The sequence below is a fragment of the Martes martes genome (assembly GCF_963455335.1).
Source record: "Martes martes genome assembly, chromosome: 15".
In the NCBI taxonomy this organism is placed as follows: Eukaryota; Metazoa; Chordata; class Mammalia; order Carnivora; family Mustelidae; genus Martes; species Martes martes.
In genome coordinates this window covers 3326468-3344752 of record NC_137903.1, presented here as the reverse complement: position 1 = coordinate 3344752, position 18285 = coordinate 3326468, and the positions used below count along the sequence as shown (strand labels likewise).

At 41.2% G+C, this 18285-nt stretch overlaps 1 protein-coding gene across 3 annotated transcripts; it reads right to left on the bottom strand.

Annotated features, from left to right (window-relative positions):
* Positions 1-1697: 1697 nt before the first annotated feature.
* LOC308356352 (T-cell surface glycoprotein CD1a-like) lies at positions 1698-5271 on the bottom strand. 3 transcript variants are annotated; one of them, XR_013968072.1, is made up of 6 exons: positions 5070-5210; positions 4247-4510; positions 3279-3557; positions 2852-3084; positions 2382-2472; positions 1698-2237 (listed from the first exon to the last, which is right to left on the bottom strand). XR_013968072.1 is itself a non-coding variant. In XM_080825265.1 (6 exons), the coding sequence occupies exons 1-6, from the start codon at positions 5128-5130 to the stop codon at positions 2192-2194; spliced, it is 1020 nt and encodes a 339-aa protein (XP_080681391.1). In that variant the 5' UTR covers positions 5131-5271; the 3' UTR covers positions 1698-2191. The 3 variants fall into 3 exon arrangements, 2 of the variants coding, with proteins under 2 accessions (XP_080681391.1, XP_080681392.1); XM_080825265.1 differs by having other exon boundaries at positions 2806-3084; positions 5070-5271; XM_080825266.1 differs by having other exon boundaries at positions 1704-2237; positions 2806-2899.
* Positions 5272-18285: the final 13014 nt, after the last annotated feature.

Genomic DNA, 18285 nt, shown 5'->3' with positions numbered 1-18285 from the left:
GTCTACCCAAACCACAATTCCATGCCTCCTACCTTCCATGATGTGACCTCCTCTCTCCCTAAGTTGTGCAGTTTGTTCTTCCAATCTTCAGATCAATTTTTGAGTATTCGATATGATTAGATATTTATCTAGTTGTGTTCAAGGGAAGAACAAGCCTGGGATCCTCTTACAACTCTGCCAACTGAGCTCCTCCCTCCTGACCCTCTTCCTTTTTTTTACTTTTCTTTTATGTGTCTTGTGGTGAGACACTTGGGATCTACCTTCTTGGCAAATTTCACATATACCATTTCCCTACCTCCTTGCAAGCAGATTTCATCTTCAGGGTTGCTTCTCTGGTGCTGAAAAATATACAATAGTTGTTTCAACTGTTATACCCCAAACCTGATCATCCAGGCAAAGAGAGAGCATCTCATTCCTCTCTATCAGTGGTAAACATCAGGCTCTCTGTGACCTGTGCCACCTGGAGCAGGTGACTCGATTGATCACTCTTTGTGAGGTCTAATGGCATCTACCTGATGATTGGCCTGAACTGGAAGTCACCTGCCCATCCTTCAGCCTATTCCATTGTCATGGTCACCTTCTCCTGATGGCCTCAGGCTGATCAGAGCCCGGGGCTACAACGAGAGGGGAGTCAACCAACCAAAAATCACATGGCAGTTATGCAAGGGTGATAGGTGGTCTGGAACATAGAGAAGCAGTCATAGTCTGATCCAGGTGAGGAGATTCTGGTAGTCCCGTGATTTTCTCTCCCCCCCTCCCATTTTTTCACCTTTGCCACCTCTCCCAACAAAACGTTATTTTCTAGAAATGTCCACATGTGAAGTGGTGGAAGCTTACACACGGTCCCTCTGGATGTTCTCCTGCACTGAGACCCTCCTCAGCCTCTAAACAAAGTAGAACAAAGTGCCTTTCCCCTACATCAATGCAAATAAGATACTGTACTAACTGGATAGAAGCAATGAAAACCATAATCAAATCAGAAAGCAAAATTTTCAAGCTCCAAAAGTAATGATGACCTTTTCCTCCCCACTACTTGACACTCAGAATGTCCCTGCTGCACTGGGCTTGAGAATGGTTTGTTGAGTTAATTAATGAAACTGAGAGTAACTGAAGTCCAGCCATGGATGTCTCCATTTAAACTGCCATAGCGTCTTTAGTCACAAAGGATCCGTCTTCATTACTCATGGAGTCTGTCTGTGCTGATTGACCTACCTACTGACATTGATTTGTAACCCCCAAACACATGCGCTCACCATTGTTCATGGACATGTAGAGTGGCCTGACATGTGTCACCCGCTATATGTGTTCTCAGCTGAGGCAGAACCAGGTGCTGCTCTGCCTTCTTGTTTTAATTCCTATACTGTAAACATGTGTCCTATTCATGGTCCAAATGGTGCCACATTTTCTGCATTTACATGTTCTTTCTTGGTTATTTCAGTGTTCAAAATGGTCCTGAAACCAGAGATACAGGGCTGACTGGTGTTCCTAAGGAAAAAAAAAAAAAAGAAAGAAAGTAGCATATGCTTCACAAACAAAATGCCAGTGTAGGTAATGCTTGCTCAGGCTTGGGAATCAGAGTTGTGGGCCATGAATTCAGTGGTAATAATTCAAAAATGTAATGAATCCAGTAAAAGGAGCAGGAAATTTGTGAGGTTTATGTGGATCATGTCACAAAGCAAAAGAAAATAAAAACCTATGAATTTGGCATATATCACCCACATTTTTATTGAGGAAATATTCCATGCAATGAGACATTTGGCAAAGATAGAAATATTTAAAAGACATGGACATTGTTCTCAAAAGGCCTAAGAATTAGAAAGCAAAAGGAACCTAATGGGACCAACAAGGGTTTGGGGGCAGGAACAGATTAGCCAAAGTGGAGGTCAAGGTAGTGGTAGTCTCACAAAGGATACTGAATCTACTTGTGAATCACGGAATTCTCACTGGAGGAAGTGATATCTGATTCTCGTGACCCATAGAGGTCACTGGTAATTCATTTTACTCTGAGTTCAGTTTTGAGATTAAGTTGCAAACCAAGTCAGAAAAACAAACCCAGCTAAATTACACTGGGCTTAAATTGTGAACTGATCATTAAGCACGAATGAAACATAAAAGTTGCACAGGAAGAGTTGCAAAGACATCGTTGTTGAGCTGGGTTTAAGAATATCCGGGTCCCTGGGCTGCTGATTTCTCATTCCAGTGGGAGGCCAGAGCATTGAGGTCTCCAGTGTGTTTTCCTAGAAGGAACAGAGAAGGAGTCATTTTGCAGCAGGCTGAGGTGAGGAATACATGGTGGGAATGACAACAGGGGCAGGAGGAGTGAGGACAGACTGAAAGGTGGGGAGCCATCTGAGAAAGACAGGAAGACTCCATAGATTTACCTGTGTTTCCAGAGCCACAAGGTGAGAACTCCCAGAAGCACCAGGGGCACTATCACTTCCAGGAAGACCAAGCCTATGGGTTGATGCTTCTCTGTGGGTTTGGTGCAGAGATTGTGTCATTTCCCATTCATCCAGGGTTGGACTGTACCTCCCTGGTCCTCTTTGGTCCTGTCACCCTCTGCCTCACCAACTGTCCTTCTTCCTCTCTCTTCTCCCATCCCTCCCTAGAGATGGACCCTTCACCAACCCTTTGCACCACCCACATTTACAGGACTCTCACCCTCAGCTCTTCCATTTCTTGGATTACTCATTTTTGTCCTTTTTGGAACGGAGTCCCTAGCAACCCCAATTTTTCTTCTGGTTCTCCTGCTCTTCTAGAGAAATACCCATCCCCTTTCCCAGCTGGGTCACAGCTCTTTCTCACCCCAGTAAAGGACCATGTCCTGGCCTCCAAGACTGCTGTGTCTCACCAAGCATGACAGGCCAGAAGCCTCCATGGTTTTCACATCCAAGGACACCTGAAGATACCATGTCCCATCACCATGGGGCAGAACATCACTTCGCTGGGTGCCCTGTTGCTCCTGCTCACCCCGCATCCACATCACCCGCACAGGCTTTGGGTAGAAGCCAGAGACATGGCACACCAGCAGCAGATGGCCAGGACCTGGACTGGGGCCAGTGGATAGCCAGGCCTCTGGCCTCACTGCAGAGACAGGACAGGTATTCACAAACTAAGAGGTTAATTTTTCACATCACTTTAAACAGACGTATTTTTCTACCTCTAGAAATTTGTCACTGTCAAACTCTCTTGACTCCTTCTCACCCTGAATTTGGGGGAATGGTGCAAATTTATGAGTGCAGGGTAGAGAAATCTTAGAGGAAGGGAGCAGGACTGACCTTGTCGCTGCAGATGTGTCTTCCCTGCATCAAGAAGACCCAAGAGGAAACGGGGACAGGTGTCACTGATATGTGTTTGTAGTCTTACATTGATCACATGGTACTGATTGAATAGTCTGGAGACCAGCTGAGCCCTTCTTCCTCCCTTTGGAGATGGCCACCATGACTTGTTCTGGAAGATCACAAGATCTGATCCTTGATAAGCAATCCGCATGAATCCTACTGATGGTTCCCCAAAGTGCAGTTCACAGCCTTTTGCTGCCTGTACCTGAAAGGGATCTGAGGAAGAGATACTGTGAATTTCAGGACAGGGGGAGAGAAAGAAATGAAATTAGATCAGTGGAAGACAAGTATAGTAGAAAGCAGAGGGAGAAGTTCAGGGGACTGAAGGAAATGGAGCAAAGTTTGGTTTGAGAGGAGGTTCAGCCAAAGGAGAAGTGTTGGTTGTTGGAGGCAGAGAAAGAGGTGAAATATTGAGGAAGGAGCAAATGTTGGAAGAAGAGACATGAGAGGTCTGGGTAGAGAATAGAGAAGGGCTCAGAGAGAGAGCTGGGGTAAAAAATAATCAAGGGAAAGGGAGTCCTTATAGGGTACAGGGAACACATAGACAGACATCACTAATGGGATTCAATGGGGAGAAAAGAAATGTTCAAGGAGCCAATCACAGAGTGAGGGAGCAGGTGTGCCTGGATGGAGGCCAGGAAGAGGGGTTGTCATGGGAGACACAAGTAAGAGAAAGTGAGGATAACCTGTAGTCAATAGGAGGAGGGGAAACTGCAGAAGACACGAAGCTTTTCAAGAATTGGGGTCTGGCTTACACCACCTCACATGAAAGATATAATTCAGTTTCATAATGGGGAGACATGGTTCAGAAGCCAGTGGAGTCTCTTTTCTAGAGGAAGAAGGAACTCAAGGAGACATACACACAACTGCCACCTCCATCTCACCACTGAGGGAACTGAACTCACATTCAAGCGTCCATTCACTGAAATGGTCCTGAAATATCAGAGGAAATCTAATGGAGAATGTATGGAATGACCTTTCCTCTTCCATCAGCTCCTTGTTGCTGAAGTTTCCCTTGGACCAAGGCCACAGGCATGTGAAATTGCCAGAGTCACTGTCCCAGCCGTGAGTCTGCAGTTCATCCAGCCATGCTGAGCCTAGTTTTTGTGTCCAGGAATCATTGTAAAAAGATGTGGTCAGGATGATTTGGAAGGAGGTCTCCTGGAAGTCTGTGAAAAAAGGACAGATAGACTACGGAGAAGGAAGACATTGGGAAGGAGAGAGAATGCAGAAGGTGCCAGAGAAGAGAACCAAAATCCAGATGACAGGGAAGCCATAGCTGTCTCAGGATATATGTGCTGCCCCAGAGCCCTGAGCTTTGTATCCATCCTTCATTTGTATCCGCCCTGGTGTCACCGAGTTCAGAAAGGAACCAGGCTGACACTCTCCTTTCTCATGTATGTGCTGGGGAACCCACACCACAAGTGCACACACAAACACATACACATACACACATGCACCACAGATGCACACATGCACAAAAACCCTACAGAACCATAAAAAAATCACACATTTGCACACTCTTAAAGAAATGAACATGCAAAGACACACAGGCACTAAAGTATACAGACACAGAGACACATATACACACATGCACATATGTACACACACATTCACATGTTAAAATACACACATAGACATACAAACATATGCGCGAGCACACACACACACACACACACACACACACACACACACAATTGCACCCAGTGGCAGGGTCAGAGTTCTCACCATTTTCACTGTCACCACCTGAAAGGAGAACCACCAGCAACACAAGTTGCAGGAACAGCATTGTATTTGCAGATGTTCTGTCTCTTACAAAGTCGGTCTTTGACAGTTGTTCTAACAAACCTACCCCACACACCGGACCTCTCTTCTGACTTCCTTCTCCACACACAAGCTTTCCCTGAGTCTCTGCTAAAATGCAAATGTGCTCCTCCCCCAACGCTGAGACCTACTCAGACTCTCACTTCCCATCCTGGTCTGACCCTCCTCTCAGGCATCCAGCTTCTCCCTGCCATTGGCTTCCATCCTGCTCCCTGTTCCCTATTTCAGTTGCTATGGAAAAAAATCTTGTGTGGCTTGGAAAAGTCATCCCACCTCTCATTCCTTTCCTTCTCATCCAGAGAGTAAACCATAAAAACACATGGCTCCCAGCACCCAGCCCTGGACCTACTGTTACTCTGTCCCTCCTGCCCTTGTGAAACTTCTCATGTATTTCCTTCCCTGTCTTGCCCCCACCCCAGCTCATTCGCACCTCTGACATCGCACTGCTTTTCCTAAAAAACAAAATCAACCAGGTAAATTCGACGATCTAATTGGTATTATTAAGTGATTGAAGAAACTGGCTGCATCCCATCTGGCAGGTAGCAGGATTCCACCTGCTGAGAAAAAGGCAGGAATGATTAGAATGTCCAGTCCCCAAAACTGAAAAACAAAGCGCCCGGCTGCAGATGAGACTGGACCAGAACAGAGCTAGTGCCCGACTCTCTGTCCGAAGCAGGGTAGCCAGCAGGATACCGAGAGCTGCTCTGCTGATGGAGGGGCAGACGTCTGAAATATATCCCCATGAGGCTCTTCCTCTTTAGAAAAAGAAAATCCCAGGCCCCAAAAATGGTGTCATGTAGACCCAGTTCCCACACTGGGGCTTCACACTGAGGTTTCAAATCCAATCTAATTACGGTTTCAACCTCCCCCAGAAATTCAGCCTTAACCAGGCAGGCAGGAAACTTTTCTTTCCATCAGTACCAGTGAGTCCGTCACCTGGGTCCTCTCCATTCCCAACAGACAGATGAGGCCATGTGTATGATTACACCTCTTGCTTTTCTCTAAGAAAACAGGCCTGATTCCTGGAACAATGCCCTTTTGCTACTAACTCCCTGGTCCCAACCTCTCTTTAAAAAAACCTTCCATTTTGTACAACTCCTTTGAGAGAACCCCTGCATGTCAGATAGGATGTCTCCTGATTCATGGATCATTTAATAAAGCGAATTAGATATTCACATATATGTGGCTGACTTTCCTTATTGAACAGTTCTGAAGTTTGACTCTGGGTGATTAAATGTAGACATGAAAAAGGAAAGAGCTTGCAGGAGGAGATGATTCCTGATATCTTACATGTCTGCACACAGAGCTGCTTCTCATATTTGTTGGAACCACTCTCAGGATATGTTTACCAGACAAATAGAAAAAGCTAAATATGTGATGAAATGAATGAATGGATGGATGACTGTGTCAAGAAGAATTCTATGGAAAGTTTCTTGCATTTTGAGTACTTAACTGCCATTGGCATGACACATCCTGATTTATTACATGCTGAGGCAGCTTGTCCTTTCATTGGTAGGAAAACCTTGGAGTATAAATATTTGCCAGTCACTCACCAGCAGCAGACCCAGCACCTTGATTCCTGACTGGTAGTTTGTTAGATATCCATGAAAACACCCATGACAGGGATTGCTCCAGATGTCAGAGTTAACACACAAGACAGGGAAGTGTCACAAGATGAGAACACATGGAAAAAAATAAAATAAAAAGCAAACAGGCAAGAAAAAAAAAAATAGAGGAATACTTTCAAGAATCAAAGGACAGGAAGGACAGGAAGAGGGAGGTGAGGAGGAAACTTGCAAGCAAGGGAGACATTAGCCCAGCTACTGTAGCCAGTGGGGCCACATCCACCACTGTCACAGGGGAGCCACCAGTCACAAAGGATAGAAATGCACTTTATTAGGCTGAAGTCATGTGGGAAGTGTATTGGCTGATGGAACTGGGGAGCCCAGGGTCATTGGGGCTCCAGCCCCTTGTGTGGGTCTATGTGTCTGCCTTTGCTTTTCTGACGCCTTGATTTTGTTGTTGCTACTATTTTCTGCTTCACTGGTATACGATGATAGATGAACATTGGACCTATGGACAGTGTGCAACTTTCCAGCCTCCCAGGAAGGAAGGTTGGGAGGCACCATGGGCCATGTGAGTCCTCGAGGGCTCTAACAGGTGCAACAGAGCCTGTGACATGACATGAATGAAGGTCTTCCTGGAGAAAGTCCTTCAACAACTTCTCAGAGAGGATGGTCTGAAGAACCACAGGAGCCTGGTACACATGGAGCCTGCAGGGAGCTGCAGCTGAATGCCCACGTCCTTACCTGTAGTGCCTCCAGTGAGGGCACACTGCATTTCAGAAGGAAAATGCAGAATTGGTCAAGAAAACTTCTATTGAAGCAAATCATGAACATTAATATTTTATGTAGCATTCATCACATGTTGGAATACTTTTATTTGCTGGACAATAAACTCTGTTTTCTTTTTAAAAATATAAAACAAAGTAACCACTTGACGTTTTAGTGTATGTGTACATAGAGACATGATGCCCACAATGAGGACAATTAACACAGCTACACACTTCACATCCTAACCCTCTTCTTTCATTTTTCATTTTTAAAAATTTTTATTCAAGTTCCAGTTAGTTAACATACTGTGAACATTAGTTTCAAGTGTGGAATTCAGTAATTCATCACCTACTTACAAGACCCAGTGCTCATCACAAGTGGCCTCCTTAACGCCCATCCCCCATCTAACCCATCCCCCACCACATCCCTCCTTCCGTCCTCAGTTTGTCTCTATCTTTAAGAGTCTCTTCTATGGTTTGCCTCTCTCTTTTCCCCCCTATGTTCACCTGTTTCATTTCTTAAATTCACATATGAATGAAATATGGTATTTGTCTTTCTCTGACTGACTTACTGTGCTTAGCATAATACCCTCAAGTTCCATCCACACCATTTCAAATGACAAAATTTCATTCCTTATTTTGGCTGAATAAACTTCCATCATGTGTATAGATGCTACATCTTCTTTATTGATTCATCAGTTGACAGACATTTGGGCTCTTTCCATAATTTGGCTGTTGTCAATAAATGCTGCTATAAACCTTGGGGTGCTTATGTCCCTTTGAATTAGTATTTTGTATCTTTTGGGTAAACACCTCGTAGTGCAATTATTGAGTCATAGGATAAGTTCTATTTTTAACTTTTTGAAGACATCCATATTGTTTTCCAGAGTGGCTACACCAGTTTTCATTCTCATCAACAGTGCAAGAATGTGCCTCTTTTTATGCATCCTCACCAATATCTGGTGTTTCCTGTGCTGTTAATTTTAGCCATTCTGACAGATGTGAGATGATATTTCATTGCACTTTTTATTTGTATTTCACTGATGATCATTAATGTTGAGCATATTTTCATGTGACTCTTGGCCATCTACATGTCTTCTTCAGAAGAATGTCTACTCATGCCTTCTGTCCATTTCTTAACTGGATCACTAGTGTTATTGGTGTTGATTTTGACAAGTTCTTCATAGATTTTGGATACTAACCCTTTATCAGATATGTCATTTTTCAAATATCTTCTTCCATTCCAAAGGCAGCCTTTTTCTTATTGTTCCTTTCACTATGCTGAAGGTTTTTATCTTGATGATGTCCTAATACTTTATTTTTTTTTATTTTATTTTATTTTTTCAGTGTTCCAATATTCATTGTTTAGGCACCACACCCAGTGCTCCATGCAATACGTGCCCTTCTTAATACCCACCACCGGGTCCTCCCAACCCCCCCCCAAAACCCTCAGTTAGTTTCTCAGAGATCACAGTCTCTCATGGTTCATCTCCCCCTCTGATTTTCCCCAACTCACTTCTCTTCTCCTTCACCCAGTGTCCTCCATGTTATTACTTTTGCTCCACAAATAAGTGAAACCATATGATAATTGACTCTCTCTGCTTGATTTATTTCACCCAGCATAATCTCCTCCAGTCCCATCCATGTTGATTCAAAAGTTGGGTGTTCATCCTTTCTGATGGAGGTATAATACTCCATTGTATATATGGACCATACCTTCTTTATCCATTCATCTGTTAAAGGGCATCTTGGCTCTTTCCACAGTTTGGCAACTGTGGTCATTGCTGCTATGAACATTGAGGTACATATGGCCCTTCTTTTCACTACATCTGTTATCTTTGGGGTAAATACTCAGTAGTGCAATTGCAGAGTCATAGAGTAGCTCTATTTTTAATTTCTTAAGGAATCTCCACACTGTTTTCCAAAGTGGATGCACCAACTTGCATTTCCACCAAGAGTGAAAGAGGGTTCCCCTTTCTCCACATCCTCTCCAACACTTGTTGTTTACTGTCTTTTTAATTTTGGCCATTCTAACTGGTGTAAGGTGGTATCTCAATGTAGTTTTGATTTGAATCTTCTGATGGCTAATTATGATGAACATTTTTCCATGTGTCCATTAGCCATTTGTAAGTCTTCTTTGGAGAAGTGTCTTTTCATGTCTTCTGCCCATTTTTTGACAGATTATCTGCTTTTTTGAGGGTGAGTTTGAGGAGTTCTTTATAGATCTTGGATATCAGCCCTTTGTCTGTAGTGTCATTTGCAAATATCTTCTCCCATTCCGTGGGTTGCCTCTTTGTTTGTTGACTGTTTCCTTTGCTGTGCAGAAGCTTTTGATCTTGATAAAGATCCACTGGCATTTTGCAAAGTGCTGGAAGAAACAACCCTAAAATTTGTATGGAACCAGAAGAGACCCCAAATTGCTAAGGAAATTTTGAAAATGAAAAACAAAACTTGGAGCATCATGTTGCCTGATTTCAAACTTTAATACAAAGCTGTGATCACCAAGACAGCATGGTACTGCCACAAACCAGACACATAAACCAGTGGAACAGAGTAGATAGCCTGGATACGGACCTGCAACTGTATGGTCAACTAATCTTCAACAAAGCAGGAAAAAATATACAGTGGAAAAAAAGATAGTCTCTTCAATAAATAGTGCTGGGAAAATTGGACAGCTATGTGTAGAAGAATGAAACTTGGCCATTCTCTTACACCATACAAACAATAAACTTGAAATGGGTAAAAGACCTCAATGTGAGGCAGGAACCTATCAAAATCCTAGAGGAGAACTTAGGCAGTAACTTCTTCAACATCAGCCACAGAAACTTCTTTCAAGATATGCCTCCAAAGGCAAAGGAAACAAAAGTGAGAATGAATATTTGGGACTTCATCAAGACCCAATATTTTATTTTTCTGTTCTTTCCCTTGCCTCAGGGGACCTATCTAGTAAGAAGTTTCTACAGCCCATATTAATGTGGTTGCTGCTTGTTTTCTCCTCTAGGGTTTTCATGGTTTCCAATCTCATATTTAGGTCTTTCATCCATTTTGAATTTATTTTTGAGTATAGTGTAAGAAAGTGATACATTTTCGTTCTGTATGTTGCTGTTTAGTTTTCCCAACACCATATGTTGAAGATTCAGTCTTTTTCCACTGGATAATCTTTCCTGTTTTCTCAAAGATTAGTTGGCCATAGAGATGAGGGTACATTTCTGGGCTCTCTATTCTGTTCCATTGACCTATGTATCTGCTTTTCTTGCCAGTACCTTACCATCTTGATGACTACAGCTTTGTAATACAGCTTGAATTCCAGAACTGTGATGTCTTAAGCTTTGCTTTTTTTTATTAATTTATTTATTTTAATAAACATATAACGTATTTTTATCCCCAGGGGTACAGGTCTGTGAATCGCCAGGTTTACACATTTCACAGCACTCATCATAGCACATACCCTCCCCAATGTCCATATTTTTTTTTTTCTTTCAAAATTGCATTGACTATTCACGGTCTTTTCTAGTTCCATACAAATTTTCAGTTTGTTTGCTTTAGTTGTGTGAAATATTGGTGGTATTTTGATAGGGATTGCATTAAATGTGTAGATTGCTTTGGATTATATAGGCATTTTAACAATATTTGTTCTTCCAGATCATGAGCATGGAACATTTTTCCATTTCTTTGTGTCTTCCTCAATTTCTTTATCACTGTTCTATTGTTATCAGAGCCCAGGGCTTTTCCTTCCTTGGTTACGCTTATTCCTATATACCTTATCGGGTCTGGTTCAATTGTAAATGGAACGGATTCCTTGATTTCTCTTTCTGCTGTTTCATTATTGGTGTGTAGAAATGCAACAGATTTCTGTACATTGATTTTTGTATCCTGTGACTTTACTGAATTCATATATCATTCTAATAATTTTTTAGTGAAGTCTTTCAGATTTTCTCTATAGAATATCATGTAGTCTGTGAATAGTGCAAGTTTGACTTCTTCCTTGCTAATTTAGATGCCTTTTGCTTATTTTTGTTACGTGATTGATGAGGCTAAGGACTTCCAGTGCTATGTTAAGTAAAAATGGTTAGAGTGAATATCCCTGTCTCATTCCTGACCATAGAGGAAATGCTCTCAGTTTTTTGCCATTGATGATGATTTTAGCTATAGGTCTTTCATATGGTCTTTATGATGTTTAGGTATGTTCTTTCTATCTCTACTTTCTTGAGTTTGGTTTTTTGTTTGTTTGTTTGTTTTTTGTTTTTAAATCAAGAAATGGTACCATATTTTGTCAAATGCTTTTTCTGCATCTACAGAGGTCAAAACAAAAGATATTTCCTATCCTTTCTTTTATTAATATGGTGTATCATGTTGATTGATTTGGGAATTTTGAACCACCCCTGCAGTCCAGGAATAGCTCCCACTTAATTGTGGTGAATGATTCTTTTAAAGGACTGTTAGATTCAATGTGCTCATCTATTGTTGAGAATTTTTGCACCTATATTCATTAGGGATGTTGGCTTCTATTTCTCCTTTTAACTGGAGTCTTTTTCTGGTTTGGGAATCAAAGTAATGCTTGCTTCATGGAATCAATTTGCATTCTTGATCCCATTTCTATTTTTTGGAACAGTTTGAAAAGAACAATTATTAACTCTTCTTTACATATTTGATACAATTCCACTGGGAAGCCAGCTGGTGGTGGGCTTTTGCTTATAGGGAGATTTTTGATTACTGATTAAATTTCTTTGCTAGTTATTGGTAGGTTCAATTTTTCCATTTCTCCCTGTTTCATATTTTGTAATGTGTACTTTTCTAGGAATTTACCCATTTCTTCCAGATTGCCCCATTTGTTGGCATATAGTTTTTCATAATATTCTCTTAAAATTGTTTATATTTTGTGATCTCCCCACTTTCATTTATTATTTTGTTTATTTGGTTCCTTTCTCTTTTCTTTTTGATCATTCTGGCTAGGGGTTTATCAATTTTACAGTTCTTTCAAAGATCCTGCTTCTGGTTTCTATGATCTGCTCTACTGTTATTTGTTTGTTTCTGTATCCTTTATTTCTTCCCTAATTATTATTATCTCCTTCTTCTGCTGGCTTTAGGCTTTGTTTGTCACTCCTTTTCTAGCTCCTTTAGGTCTAAGGTAATATTGTGTATTTGAGACTTTCTCACTTCTTCAGGTAGGCCTGTATTGCTACATACTTCTTCTTTATGTCCACTTTGCTGCATCCCAAAGCTTTGGACAATCATTTTCTCATTTCATTTGTTTTCATGTATTGTTTTATTTCTTCTTTAATTTCCTGGTTGATCCATTTATTCTTTGGTAAGATGTTCTTTAATCTCCACATATTTTTGGTCTTCTCAAATTTTTTCTTGTGATTGACATCAAGTTTCATAGTGTTGTGGTCAGAAAATATCTGTCATGTGATCTCAATTTTTTTGTACATATAAAGGCCTGATTTGTAACTCATTATGTGGTCCATTCTGGAAAATTCCCCATGTGTACTTGAAAAGAATTGAAAAGTGTATTCTGCCGCTTTATATAAAATGTTCTGAATATTAAGTTTATCTAGTCCAGTGTGTCTTTCAAAGCCGTTGTTTCTTTGTTGATATTCTACTTAGGAGATCTGTCCATTGCTGTAAGTGTTAAAGTCCCCTACTAGTATTGCAGTATTATTAATGAGTTCTTTCATGTTTGTAATTAATTGATTTACATATTTAGGTACTTCCAAATTGGAGGCATAAATATTTATAATTGTTTGATCTTCTGTTGGATAGACCCCTTTTATATGATATAGTGCCTTTCTTCATCTCTTGTTACAGTCTTTGGTACAATATCTACTTTCTCTGATATAAGTATGGTTACTCCAGCTTACCTTTGACATCCATTAGTATGATAAATGGTTCTCCATCCCCTCAATTTCAATCTGTGTGTGACTTTAGGTCTACAATGGATCCCTCATGCCAGCATATATAGACGGGTCTTGTTTTTCATCCATTCTGACATCCTATGTCTTCTTATTAGAGCATTTAGTCCATTTGTATTCAGAATGATTATTAAATAGATACGGATTTAGTACTATTTTATAACTTTTTTTTTTCTGGTTTCTGGAGGTTTTCTCTGTTTCTTTCTAGTATTTGTCACACTTGATCTTTCTCAAAGAGTCCCCATTAATATTTCTTGCAAGGCTGGCTTGGTGGTCATTAACTCCCTTAGTTTTTGTTTGTCTGGGAAATTCTTTATCTCTCCTTCTATTCTGAATGACAGCCTTGCTGGATAGAGTATTCTTGGCTGCATATTTTTCCCATTCAGCACTTTCAATTTATCATTCTACTTCTTCTGGACTGCCAAGCTTCTGTGGAGAGATCTTCTACTAACTTTATCTGTCCTCTCTTGTAAGTTAGAGACTTCTTTTGTCTTGCTGCTGTTAAGATTTTTTTCTTTATATTTTGCCCATTTAACTATGATATGTCTTGGTGTCGGCCTGCTTTTGTTGATTTAGATGTAAATTCTCTGTGCCTCCTAGATTTGGTTGTCTATTTCCTTCCTCAGGGAAGTTTTCAGCTATAATTTGCTCAAATAAAACTTCTGCCTCCTTTTTCCTCTCTTCTTCTTGGATTCCTAAGATATGAAAGTTTTTTACACTTTATGATGTCACTGAGCTCCCTAAGTTATGATCCAATATTTTTCCTGCCCTCTTCTTTTCAGCTTCATTATTTTCCATAGTTCTGTCTTCCATATCGCTTCTTCATTCTTCTGCTTCTTCCATTTTTGTGGTCATTACATCCATTTGGTTTCATATCTCATTACAGTGCTTTTTGGCCTGATTAGTTTTCAGGTCTTTTATCTCTGCTGTAAGGGAGACTGGGTGTCTTCTATTTTTTGGCCCGAATAGTTTTTATGTCTTTTATCTCTGCTGTAAGGGACACAGGGTGTCTTCTATGATTTTCTCAAGTACAGTTAGTATCCCTATCTTTGTTGCTTTGCATTCTGGATCAGGCATATTACTTATCTGTTTCAATTAGTCCCTGACTATGACCTTTTCTTGTTCTTTCTTTTGGGATGAATTTCTCCATCTTGGCATTTTATCTAGGTCTCTGTCTTTCTTCTGTGTTTTATAAAATCCTGTTATGTTTCTTGCTTTTCAGAGTAATGGCCTTATGAAGAAGATATCATATATTGTACAGGGCCTTTTGCTTCACAGAGTGTCTCTTGTATGTGCTATGTGTACTCCGCTACTGTTTTTTGACCACTCTTCCCCTCAAGTCAGTCATCTGCAGTGGATAACCTTGACTGTAGGGGAGCAATGTTTGGACCTTATTCAATGTGTAGTGAGTTTTCGTTCTGTGTGTTCTGGTCTGCTTGTTAAATGAGACCTGACGTTATTCACTAGAACTGAAGTTTTGCAGAACTCTATGTGCAGTTGAGATGGTGAGTGTGGAGATTTCTGCTAATCTTCTGGGGGAGGAGCTTACTGCTCTGGTTCTCAGGCACACTTGTCCAAGAAAGAAAAGCACTTGCAGAACATAAGGGGTGGGATGGGTGCAAGCAGTATAGGCCTCCACTCCTGACACTCTTCTGCTTACTGAAGTTAGTTTATGTTAGTTAGTTAGAGGCAGGGTAGGGGAAAAGGTCCAGCCCCACCCCCCATCCATAGAGAAGGGATTCCCTACAACTGCTATCAGGGAGCACTCCCAAAAGAGTGAACATTCTCCCTTGATATGTGTCAGGTGTCCCTGAGATCCCTCCCTTCACTCTATCTGAACTTCTACCCACCAGGCAGCACAGTGACCCCTGTGTTCAATTCTAGGCATTAAACCTCCAAACATTAGTGACCTGGCATGTCAGGGACTCATGTTGTTTGTCTGGGGTAGAGTCTTGCCACACTGGGACTGGTACAGGTTTGTCCTAGAGGGCAGTTGCACCAAGGCACAGGGACATGGAATGTGTGGTAAAGTGCAGCAAATAACAAGCGTCTAGGCTAGCCACCCTAGGAAGTGTCTCTGTGCCTATGCTCTGTGGTGGGTGTAATGGTGCCCATTAGCTCTTTTGTTCCCAGAAAGACAGTGCCACCTCTTTCATATGAACTCCAAAAGGTGAGACAGTCTCTCCCACGTGTCCCAGAGAATCCTCAGATCACGCTATCTGTTCCCAGACTTCTTCAATCTTTCTTCACAGGAGCACTTCAGTGCCCACTGGACTCAACATCCATACTCACAGCACTGACCTCTAAAACTCTAGTCTTTGAGCTCCAATGCTTGTAAATTTCACAAAAATCAACTGCTCTTGCTTTCCTAGTCAATGGCTGTGGGAAAGTATTTTCCTCCTGTGATACTCTGCCTCTCTCTCTCTCTCTCTCTTCTCTTTGTCTCTCTCTCCTCTGTACATGAGCAGGGCTCCCTCTTCTCCACAGAATCTATAATTATATCTCACCAAAAGCATAACTCCCCATGTCCTACTTTCTATGATGCGGGTTCTTGTCTCCTTCTAGTTGTGCAGTTTGTTTTGTCAGTCCTCAGATTAATATCTTGTCTATTCAGAAGGATTTGATATTCATCTAGCTGTGTTTCAGGATTGAAGCAAGCTTAGGGTCCTACTGCTACTCCACCAACTTAGCTCCTTCCCACCAACCTTCTTTTTTTTTTCTCTTTTTCTTTTCTTTTCTTTCCTTTTTTTTTTTCTTTTCTTTTCATCTTTCTCATGCTGAAAACACTTTGGATCTATGCTCTTATCAAACTTCACATATACAATTACTCTGCCTTCTTTCCTGAGGATTCCATCCTCAGTCTTGTTTCTCTGGTGCTAAAAAATGGATGGTACTTGTTTCCATCCTGCATTCCATCCCACCATGCACCTTCTCATTCAGGAAGGATAGAGCACCTCCATTGACCATAAGAATCAGTTTTTGTGGAACTTGTGCCACCTTGGGCAGTTGTCTGGCCCTGAACCATCACTCTCAGTGAAGATGAGAGGCATCTGTCTAATGACTGGCCTGAACAGCAGGTTACCCATCTATCCTTCAGCCTGTCTCATTGTCAAGGATGCTTCTCCTGATGGCCTCAGGCTGATCAGAGCCCAGAGCTACACATGATGGTGGAATCAACCAACCAAAATCCACATGGAGGCCATGTGAGGGTGACAAGGTGGTCTGGAAGTGAGAGAAATCGCCAGCAGTCTGATCCATGTGGGAAGATTACAGACATCTCATGATTTGCTTTCCCCATTCCCATATTTTCACCTTTGCCACCTTTCTCATTTCAATGTTATTTTCCAGAAATGTCCACATACACAATGCTGAGAGACTGCTTGTGGTTCCTATGAATGTTCTTCTGCTCTGGGTTCCTCTCTCAGCCCCTAAAAAAGATAGAATTAAGTTCCTTTCCCCAGTTCAACACAAAGAACCTTTTTTTTTTTTAATTCAATTAGCCAACATGTAATACATGATTAGTTTTGGTGTCGTGTTCAGTGACTCATCAGTTGCATATACACCCAGTGTTCATCACATCATGAGCCCCCCTCAGTGCCCATCACCCAGTTATCCCATCCCCCCCACCCACCTCCATTCCACAATGCCAGTTTGTTTCCTATGGTAAAAAGTCTCTTGTGCTTTGTCTCCCTCTCTCATTTCTTCCCATTTACTTTTCCATCCCTTCCCCTATGGTCCTCTGTGTTATTTCTTATATTCCATGTATCAGTGAAACCATACAATAATTGTCTTTCTCTGTTTGATTTATTTCACTTAGCATAATACCCTCTGGTTCCATCCATGTTGATGTAAATGGTAGGTATTCATCCTTTCTGATGCTGAATAATATTCTAATATATATATATATATATATATACATATATATATGGGCCACATCTTCTTTATTCATTAATCTGCCAAAGGATATCTCAGTTCCTTCCACAGTTTGGCTATTGTGAACATTGCTGCTATAAACATTGGGGTGCAGGTGCCCCTTCTTTTTATTACATCTGTATCTTTGTGGTAAATACTCAGTAGTGCAATTGCTGGGTCATAGAGTAGCTTTATTTTTAACTTCTTGAGGAACATCCATATTGTTTTCCAGATTGGCTATACCAGCTAAGAAACTAGATAGAAACACAGTGAAAAGGGTAAACACTTCAGGAAAGCAAAGCTTTCAAGCTCCAAAGACACTGAAGACGTTTTCCACCCCAATACCTCACACTCAAAATGTCCCTGCTGCATTTCTGGGCTTGAGAATGGTTTTTGTGTTAATTAATAAAACAAAGAGTAATTAAAGTCTAGCCATGGAAGTCTCCACTCTCACTGCGATGGGGGTCATCAGTCACAAAGGTCCATCTTCATTATTCATGGAGTCTGTCTGTGCTGATTGGCCTATTTGTGGACATTGATTTATAACCCCCAGACACTATTTGCAGAGGCAGAGAGAGAGGCCTGAAATGCATCACCCACTTTACATGTTGCCTAGTGAGGCTGGACCAGGTGCCCCTCTGCCTTCCTCTGTTAGTTCCCACACTGTAAACTTGTATCTTGTTCATGGTTCATTTGGTGCCACATGAACAGACACTTCTCCAAAGAAGACATATAAATGGCTATCAGACACACGAAAAAATGTTCATCATCATTAGTTATCAGGTAGATTCAAATCAAAGACACATTGAGATACCACCTTACACCCGTTAAAATGGCAAAGATTAACAAGATAAGAAACAAAAAATGTTGGAGAGGATGTGGAGAAAGGGGAACTCTCTTACACTGTTATTGGGAATGTAAGTTGGTACAGCCACTTTGAAAAACTGTGTGGAGATTCCTCAAA

Coding starts and splice junctions, on each gene's coding strand:
- LOC308356352 (XM_080825265.1), bottom strand. CDS start 5,130: ATGCTGTTCCTGCAACTTGTGTTGCTGGTGGTTCTCCTTTCAGGTGGT. Junction 3,085..3,278: donor GACACATCTGCAGCGACAAG/GTCAGTCCTGCT, acceptor CTGTCTCTGCAG/TGAGGCCAGAGGCCTGGCTA. Junction 2,473..2,805: donor GGACATGGTCCTTTACTGGG/GTGAGAAAGAGC, acceptor CCAAACCCACAG/AGAAGCATCAACCCATAGGC.